This window comes from Protopterus annectens, chromosome 1.part2 (assembly GCF_019279795.1).
Source record: "Protopterus annectens isolate FY-2018-M chromosome 1.part2, PAN1.0, whole genome shotgun sequence".
NCBI classification, from domain to species: Eukaryota; Metazoa; Chordata; order Ceratodontiformes; family Protopteridae; genus Protopterus; species Protopterus annectens.
In genome coordinates, this window is record NC_056727.1 from 109698773 (window position 1) to 109709193 (window position 10421).

General features: G+C 39.2%; 1 protein-coding gene across 1 annotated transcript in view; it reads right to left on the reverse strand.

Moving 5' to 3' along the window:
- Positions 1-10421, reverse strand: part of PSME4 (proteasome activator subunit 4) — a 2990260-nt gene that overhangs the window by 1747153 nt on the left and 1232686 nt on the right. The window contains exon 19 of the mRNA XM_044055122.1: positions 6255-6412. Within this exon, the coding sequence (XP_043911057.1) occupies positions 6255-6412 (158 nt within the window). The remainder of the gene's footprint in view (positions 1-6254; positions 6413-10421) is intronic.

Consider the following 10421-nt stretch of genomic DNA (forward strand, 5'->3'; position numbering starts at 1 on the left):
TGTGGGATAGGCATACATCTCAAAACAAAATGTGTCACTTCCTCAAGGGTCTGCAGAGTGATTCTATAATCTCATTGCCACACTAAATGTGTTTGGCAACTTAAACCCTGTATTAATTCCTCACTGTTTCAGCTCAATGTGGACATCATCATAAACCAATCTTTCTAAGAATTGTTGCCTAAAGTAAACTGAGATGCATTTTAAATTAAGTACTGTACCTTTCTGCAGCAATTTAAAATTGCTTACTTCACTATAAAGGAATGTGTTTAGCATAGCACAAAACGCATTTTGCAAAGTACACTTCTATGTCTTAACAATGGTGGATTTCCTCACCCTGTCTACTTTGTCGTCTAGAATATCAGCCTTCTAGTACTGCAAACTTTTTAATCACATCATTTTTTTTAAACAAACACTTATGTCCTTGCTCTGGAATATCTTCAAGAATCTTGATGATCTTAATTTTATCCATGAGTGTTCACTTTTTAACTGATCAGTCTTCCATTCATGGCTTACAATCTCAAACTCCATCACAAATATGTTCTAAAATAACGTCACAATCTCCTTCTGACTCACTAGGTACATTTTCCATCTGTGTGATGAAAGTACAGTTGTGTAAAATCTTACCAAAACAGTAGATGCCCTTATCTTCACTGTTGCAGTGTTCTTCACCATAAGGATCTTATGCAAAGGACAGCCCAACAACCGGCCAGTATACTAAAGCCTATAGATCTTGTATGCACCGTACGTAATGAGTATGTTCCCCATACAGGACATAGGCCATAAAGATGACATATGGACACAGGGCATAAAGACGACATATGGACACCACGGTTGCAAAGAAATGAACTGCCTCAACAGAGAACAATCTCCACAATAGAAAAGAGGCTATGCACACCCAAAAGGGAAAAATGCAGATGGAAAAAAATGGGATCATCCATGGCCAGGAGGGTATCCAAATCAAAGTCTAAAAGAAAAAGGGAGATAAAGGGATGGACTGAATACTGCAACAGTGAAGAGAAGGACAGCTACTGTTGTGGTAGGATTTTACACAGCTGTACTATATCCTTCTATATCACTGCTGCAGTATTCTTTACGTTAGGGACAGTACAAAAGATCAAGAAAGGAAGTGCAAGATGGCTGGTTAGATCTGTTCAAAAAAAAAAAAATATGCAGAATGGCCCTAGCAAAACCTGCTCTGGCCCTAGAAACCATATCCAACTTATAACGTTTAGTAAAGGTATGCACTGAAGACCAAGTTACAGCTTCAAGGATGGAACTGGTGTCCAAACCTTTGAAGAAAGCACCAGAAGAGGCAACAGCCCAAGTGAAATGAGCTTTAATGGAAGCAGACAGACACCTGCCATGAAAAGAATAACGCAAGGAAATGGCCTTAGAAATCCAGGAGGAGATGGCTTCCTTAGAGAGAGCCAAATGCAACGTCCTGGGATGAAAGGAAACAAAAAGCTGGTCAGACGTACGAATGGTCTGTTTTTTTTTTTTTTTTTTTTATGAATTGCCTTAGTTTTACCCAAATAATATCCAAGCTATCTGTGCAAATCCAATGTATGCAGGATTTTGTCACTAGCAGGCTAAGGAGAAGGGAAAAAGGAAGGGACTTGTACTGCCTGATTCAAGGACAATGCATTAACAACCTTGGGCATAAAATAAGGACTGGTACGAAGAGACACTCTGTCCCTGTGAAAAAACAAAAAACAAAAAAGGAGTAATGGCCATAATGGTCTGAAGCTCAAAAACCCTCTGAGCAGAAGTAAGAGCAAGCAATAAGAGTCTTCCAGATACAGTGTTGCAGAGAAGCTGAAACTGCAGGTTCAAAAGCAGCCTGGGTCAATTTTACCAAAACAAAATTAATCAAGGTCCCATGAAGGAAGAATAGGTTTCCTTTGGAGCCTAAAAAGCAAGATGCCTTTAAGAAACTGTTGACCTGAAAGCAAGAAGCCAAAGGAGAATTCAAGGGCAGACAGGCAGAAATGGCTGACAAATGGTCCTTTACAGAAGAACAGGACATGCCAGACTGCAGCAACTCACACAGGTAGAAGAGAACCACAGGGACCCCCACTGAAAAAGGGTCCTGGCTATGAGCATGGCACCAGACAAAAAATCTCTTCCACTTGGATGCATAAGACTTTCTGGTTCCAGCTTTTCTTGCCTCCTGTAAAACCCTAAGCACATCCTCAGAAAAGAGGTGCCTAAAAGGGATCAAAACCTTATCACCCACAATGTCAGTTGAAGAGTGGACAAATGAGGATGAATAAGTGATCCCTTGTTCTGTGTGAGGAAGACTAACCAGTGAGGTAACTCGTGGTGATTGCCCTTGGCCAGATGCACTAAGAGGGGGAATCAGTGCTGTCTTAGCCAAAAGGGAGTCCTAGCAAGATTTCTGAGAAGTCTAGCTGAATCGTCTGCAAGACTCTTGGAAGTAGGGGAAGGCACAGAGAAAAATCCCCAAATGGCATGGCACTCTGGAACAGAAAAAGCAGAGAGCTACCTGTTCACAGGGGAGACAAAAATATTTACCTGAGGAATATCCCACTGATGGGCTATGTCCAGAAACATCTCTCTGTGAAACATCCACTAGTTTTGTGTTTTGAACCTGCTCTGAAGGAATATACACTGCCTGAAGAGTTAACTGACAGCCAGGTGCCAGGTCTGAAGAGACAGCCTGCCCAGAAGGTAAGAGCTTGTGCCCTCCTGCTCGCTTAAATGCCATATCACTATGGTGTGGTATATGTAAATCTTCAGAGGATCCGAAGACAGCTTGGGGTGAAAATACTGAAAGGCCAGAATCAGAGCTCTCATCTCTTTGATGTTGATATGGTCTAACTTTTAATGGGGTAGGCAGAGACCTTGAACTTTCAGCTTACCTCACAAAGACCCCCACCCCATGTCTGAGACTTCAGTGAACAGTTCTTGAGAAAGAATTGAAGGTTGAAATGGCAGGCCTGGGTTGAGGTTATGTTGCTAAATCCACCTCTCGTATTTCTGCTTGAGACAAGGAAGGAGAGGTACTCTGAAATCTAGAGGGTGGCAATGATGAAGCAAACTGACTTGAGGTACCACTGAAGCTTCCACCAATGTGGTCTGGCAAGACGAATCACTGGAAAAGAAGAGGCAAGAAGAAACTCTCTGACTGGAAAGGCAGGCAGAGGAAGGAGAGACTGAAAGAAAGCTGTCAAGGATAAAACCTTTGGAGGTGCAAAACAGGCCAACATTGGCACTTTCTGAAAGCTGCAAACCAGATACAAATGATCCTGACAGGGAGACAGGACAGAATTTTGGAAGTTGACAGTGAACCTCAGACGTTGAAGGAAATGTATGGTGAACTCCAAATCCTGTAACAGGCAACTGGGAGAAGGTAACTGAATCAAGAGGTCATCTAAATAAGTCAAAATCGGAATACCTTGGAGCCAGCAAAAGGCAATCACAGGAGCTAGGCATTTTGTGAATACCCTTCGGGCAGTAGAGAAGCCCAAGGGCAAAAAGAGAACTAAAATGACAGGAAGAAACAGAGAAATGCAAACACTTCCTAAAAACCGGGTGAATAGGAATACGAAGGTAAGCATCCTTCAGATCCAAGAACACCAGAAAAGCCTGATGTGGCAGGGTTTGAAGAGTAAACATTCAAAAAGAAGGAACCTTGAGAAAAGTGTGGAGTAAGGGGAGATCCAGAACAGGCCCCCAAGAGCCCTCTTTTAGGGAGCCAAGAAAATTCTGGAGTAAAATCCCTTTCTACAAGGGAAGGAGGGACAGGCTGAATAGTCCCCCTGGTCTACCAGGGACCTAAGGAACACTGAGAAATGAGGAAGCTGCTCTACAGGGGGTGGAGGAATCCCTGTAAAAGCAAGGCAATACTTCCACACCATGAAGTAATCCTGAAGGATGATGGACAGAATCCAAGAATCTGAGGTGATGAGATGCCAGTCTGGAAGACAGAGGGAGAGCCAAAGGGACAAGGGAACCTGGCCGAGGGTTTAGGGGGGTGCAAAATGTCAGAGAGAAGAAGGCTTGTCAGATAAAGGAGACATCTGGGCCACAGGAGCCTGAAAAGACTTAGCAGGAGGAGCTCACCTACCACCCTTCCTACCTTTAGTGGCCTGACGAGACTGCCTGCAAACAAAAGTAGACCTACTAGGATAGTTCCTCCAGAATTTAGGGATAGGAGATACAAAAATATGTTTAATGTCCTGCAGAACTTTACCTTTTCCTTGAAAAGACTTAAACAGGGTCATTAGAAGGACACAAATAAGAACTGACAATCCTAAGGAACCTTATAGAACCTGTCATATTTCTCTGGAGTAGGAGGCTGAGAATCAGGAGACTTAGATGCAGCTATAAAAGTGTCTAACAAAGCAGCCAACACAGCAGGTATTGCAGAAGGTTTAGGTGTGCCCACCTAAAGCAGGTCATAATACCTCTTCTGGATATCAGAAACCTGACAAGAATCCCACTTAAAGAATTCCATTATTCTGGCTATTGTGTCCCCAAAAGACATTTTCTCAAAAGGAGACCCGGGGCTAATGGGCTCCTCTTCATCAGAACGATAAGCCAAAGAAGGCGGCATCTGAGAAGAGTAAAACAAGGATCCTTCATCAGACTCTGAATCCTCATCCAAGGAATCTGGTACCCTAGGCCATTTGGCAGGAGTTGAAGTCTGAGAGAAAGTAGGCACAGAAATCCCTTGGGGAGGATTCAGGGCCATTAAGGTTTTAAACAGACACGGAGTAAACTCCTGACATTCCCTTTGAGGATCCTTAGGATGTACAAAAGAATGTTTAATCTTCTTTTTCTTAGTAGTGATGTTAACGATAACAAACAGTGGAGGTTCCAACCCCTGATGGAATTTGATAAGAGTACCTGGAACCTCTTCCCTGATCATAATCTGCAGAGACCCTCTAGGGCCTTCCGAGATAATCAACCGAGGTTCCCCCTTGACGGTTGTTGCAGACACCTGTAATGCCTCAGAGAATGTGTGAAAGGAAAGATCCATGCTGGCCTCAGATGAAGTCTTGGCAGAGCAATCAGATGTAGACATTGGGCAGCCTACAGAGCTATCACCTGCTTCAACAGACATGTCCAGTGGAGGCTATATAGTTGATGAATCTAGCCCACATTTCTTGGTCTTTTTCCTGCTTAATGGAAGTACATTGGGGTTAATCAATTCCACCATGCTACCCTGGGCTAACTGCTTAAGCCTCTTGTTCTCGAGACAGATGGTCAAGGAAGCAACTGGCTTTAGAGAGAATTAGGCACAAATGCTTTACAAATGCTACAGGAGGTATTGTCGTGGGAAGCACTCAAACAAAAAAAGACACTGTTTGTGATGATCCTTATGTGGAATCTGCCTCACACAGTGACATTTTCCCCTTCTTGGATGACATGAACTCCAGGTAACCAAATGGAAATGAGTCACAAAGTAAAAGAAAAAAAGACCCACCTGGACATTTATCTGATGGCTAAGTACTCAGCACAGCAAAAAGGGTGTTCAGACCAATGAGCGATGGGATTCAGACTGGTGGCAAAAGTTCTGGGTAACTGCACCCATATATCAGCTCTTTTGACCTATGCTCTGTGCAGGGAACATACGTGTGATGTACAGCATATACAAGATTTAAAGGCTTTGATATACAGACCAGACATTGAGCTATCCTTGGCAGGAGATCCCTAAGGTGAAGAATACTGCAACAGTGCTACAGAAAGACATCTATACGTAGCTACTGCTGTTGATGTGATATTTATTTCGCAATGCTCATGTCTTAGGTCACCCATGATATCATTCGCAATGCTTTTAATTTTCTCTTCTAGCTTTTCCGTCAAGGCTTCTCACACAAGCTCAGGGGTGCTGGTGGCACTTTCGTTCACCCTTTCAACTTAATTTTAATATTTTCAACAATTTTAAAGCTAAATGGAAACTACCTGCACAATTAAATCACTAGTATGCTTGGAGCTAGATAAAACTCAAAAAAATTAGAGGTACTAAAGGAGGCAAAGAAGCCACTCTAATTAAACTGCAAGAAAACATATCAAGCTTCTAATTACAGGATAATCAATATTAAAAAATAATTGAAGTGTTGTAAAATACAGCATTAAAAGCTACTGTTGTACCAACTTGAATCTTAATATGAGATGAAGAATGGAACCACAATGAAAAATTGACTTTGGCTCTAGTATATAAAACGGCTCCAGAAGCTGTTATGCTGACTGTTAAAATGCAAACCAAAATAAATCTGGGTACAAACCTTAAAAGTTCAAGTTCTCCACTAGCATAGCGCTCTAGTCTATTAAGTTCAGGTTGAAGAAAACTGTCCAAAAGCTGATAAGCGAAAGCTATTTCTTCAGATGAAGGTACATGCCACTGGATGTTCAAATTCCACAAATTTCCTGGTTTTCCCCAATCCTATATAAGCAGTACATTACAGTGAAAGATGCATTTTCAAAAGCAAAATGTCATTTTTTTTACATTTTAAATAAAAAAACAATAGAATTCAACTATTCTATGTACACTATAAGGATTTGAGCATTTTTTATGTGATATTTATACCAGGTGGCCACACCTTGTAAAAGTAAAATGTCACAAAAATAGAGTCATAAAGATTTTCACCGTTTTAAATATCAAAACACACTGCAATTTAACTGCATCTATGAAAACACAATACATACAAATAAATGAGCAATTTGCTGTTGAAGTGATATTCATATCAACAAAATCAATGTGTATGCATATGCATGTGCTACTGTCAAGACATGCCCAACTCACAGTGGCCCTATAAACAGTTATCTAAGCCATGCACAAAGTTTTCATGACAGAAATATAGGAGTACACTGCCAAGACTTTCTCCAGGCTGACCCTCATAGCAGCCCTAGTTTGCTGTTATTTGCTAGTAATTACAGGTGTGGGGGTAGCCACATTCTTTGATTTCCTTTCCTTGCCTATTTAAGTGGTACAGTGTGAAATATTTTCTGCTTAAAAACCTCAGCTTTGGCCGGCTAAGAACTTGCTGTATTCAACTGGACGTATAAGAGAAATTAAGTACCTTTATCTGCACTTTTTTTCAAAAAATACAGTATTTAAATTGATTTTAACTGTGTTGCAGGAATATTAACTGAACTGGAAGTTAGTCAGTGTTTGCTGAATTTTGTTATTTGCTAGTAATTACAGGTGTGGGGGTAGTCACATTCTTTGATTTCCTGTCCTTGCCTATTTAAGTGGTACAGTGTGAAATATTTTCTGCTTAAAACCTCAGCTTTGGCCGGCTAAGAACTTGCTGTATTCAACTGGACGTATAAGAGAATTTAAGTACCTTTATCTGCACTTTTTTTTCAATAAAATACAGTATTTAAATTGATTTTAACTGTGTTGCAGGAATATTAACTGAACTGGAAGTTAGTTAGTGTTTGCTGAATTTTGTTATTTGCTAGTAATTACAGGTGTGGGGGTAGCCACATTCTTTAATTTCCTGTCCTTGCCTATTTAAGTGGTACAGTGTGAAATATTTTCTGCTCAAAAACCTCAGCTTTGGCTGGCTAAGAACTTGCTGTATTCAACTGGACGTATAAGAGAATTTAAGTACCTTTATCTGCACTTTTTTTCAAAAAATACAGTATTTAAATTGATTTTAACTGTGTTGCAGGAATATTAACTGAAGTGGAAGTTAGTCAGTATTTGCTGAATTTTGTTATTTGCTAGTAATTACAGTTGTGGGGGTAGCCACATTCTTTGATTTCCTGTCCTTGCCTATTTAAGTGGTACAGTGTGAAATATTTTCTGCTTAAAAACCTCAGCATTGGCCGGCTAAGAACTTGCTGTATTCAACTGGACGTATAAGAGGAATTAAGTACCTTTATCTGCACTTTTTTTTTAAAAAAAATACAGTATTTAAATTGATTTTAACTGTGTTGCAGGAATATTAACTGAACTGGCAGTTAGTCAGTGTTTGCTGAATTTTGTTATTTGCTAGTAATTACAGGTGTGGGGGTAGCCACATTCTTTGATTTCCTGTCCTTGCCTATTTAAGTGGTAGAGTGTGAAATATTTTCTGCTTAAAAACCTCAGCTTTGGCTGGCTAAGAACTTGCTGTATTCAACTGGACGTATAAGAGAATTTAAGTACCTTTATCTGCACTTTTTTTTCAAAACAATACAGTATTTAAATTGATTTTAACTGTGTTGCAGGAATATTAACTGAACTGGAAGTTAGTCAGTGTTTGCTGAAATTTGTTATTTGCTAGATATTACAGGTGTGGGGGTAGCCACATTCTTTGATTTCCTGTCCTTGCCTATTTAAGTGCTACAGTGTGAAATATTTTCTGCTTAAAAACCTCAGCTTTGGCCGGCTAAGAACTTGCTGTATTCAACTGGACGTATAAGAGAATTTAAGTACCTTTATCTGCACTTTTTTTCAAAAAATACAGTATTTAAATTGATTTTAACTGTGTTGCAGGAATATTAACTGAACTGGAAGTTAGTCAGTGTTTGCTGAATTTTGTTATTTGCTAGTAATTACAGGTGTGGGGGTAGCCACATTCTTTGATTTCCTGTTCTTGCTTATTTAAGTGGTACAGTGTGAAATATTTCCTGCTTAAACACCTCAGCTTTGGCTGGCTAAGAACTTGCTGTATTCAACTGGACGTATAAGAAAAATTAAGTACCTTTATCTGCACTTTTTTATCAAAAAAATACAGTATTTAAATTGATTTTAACTGTGTTGCAGGAATATTAACTGAACTGGAAGTTAGTCAGTGTTTGCTGAATTTTGTTATTTGCTAGTAATTACAGGTGTGGGGGTAGCCACATTCTTTGATTTCCTGTCCTTGCCTATTTAAGTGGTAGAGTGTGAAATATTTTCTGCTTAAAAACCTCAGCTTTGGCCGGCTAAGAACTTGCTGTATTCAACTGGACGTATAAGAGAATTTAAGTACCTTTATCTGCACTTTTTTTCAAAAAAAATACAGTATTTAAATTGATTTTAACTGTGTTGCAGGAATATTAACTGAACTGGAAGTTAGTCAGTGTTTGCTGAATTTTGTTATTTGCTAGATATTACAGGTGTGGGGGTAGCCACATATTTTGATTTCCTGTCCTTGCCTATTTAAGTGGCACAGTGTGAAATATTTTCTGCTAAAAAACCTCAGCTTTGGCCAGCTAAGAACTAGCTGTATTCAACTGGACTTATAAGAGAATTTAAGTACCTTTATCTGCACTTTTTTTTACCAAAAAATACAGTATTTAAATTGATTTTAACTGTGTTGCAGGAATATTAACTGAACTGGAAGTTAGTCAGTGTTTGCTGAATTTGGTTATTTGCTAGTAATTACAGGTGTGGAGGTAGCCACATTCTTTGATTTCCTGTCCTTGCCTATTTAAGTGGTACAGCGTGAAATATTTTCTTCTTAAAAACCTCTGCTTTGGCCGGCTAAGAACTAGCTGTATTCAACTGGACGTATAAGAGAATTTAAGAACCTTTATCTGCACTTTTTTTTTCAAAAAATACAGTATTTAAATTTATTTTAACAGTGTTGCAGGAATATTAACTGAACTGGAAGTTAGTCAGTGTTTGCTGAATTTTGTTATTTTCTAGTAATTACAGGTGAGGGGTAGCCACATTCTTTGATTTCCTGTCCTTGCCTATTTAAGTGGTACACTGTGAAATATTTTCTGCTTAAAACCTCAGCTTTGGCCGGCTAAGAACTTGCTGTATTCAACTGGACGTATAAGAGAATTTAAGAACCTTTATCTGCACTTTTTTCAAAAAATACAGTATTTAAACTGATTTTAACTGTGTTGCAGGAATATTAACTGAACTGGAAGTTAGTCAGTGTTTGCTGAATTTTGTTATGTGTTAGTAATTACAGGTGTGGGGGTAGCCACATTCTTTGATTTCCTGTCCTTGCCTATTTAAGTGGTACAGTGTGAAATATTTTCTGCTTAAAAACCTCAGCTTTGGCCGGCTATGAACTTGCTGTATTCAACTGGACGTATAAGAGAATTTAAGTACCTTTATCTGCACTTTTTTTTCAAAAAAAATACAGTATTTAAATTGATTTTGACTGTGTTGCAGGAATATTAACTGAACTGGAAGTTAGTCAGTGTTTGCTGAATTTTGTTATTTGCTAGTAATTACAGGTGTGGGGGTAGCCACATTCTTTGATTTCCTGTCCTTGCCTATTTAAGTGGTACAGTGTGAAATATTTTCTGCTTAAAACCTCAGCTTTGGCCGGCTAAGAACTTGCTGTATTCAACTGGACGTATAAGAGAAATTAAGCACCTTTATCTGCACTTTTTTTTCAAAAAAATACAGTATTTAAATTGATTTTAACTGTGTTGCAGGAATATTAACTGAACTGGAAGTTAGTCAGTGTTTGCTGAATTTTGTTATTTGCTAGTAATTACAGGTGTGGGGGTAGCCA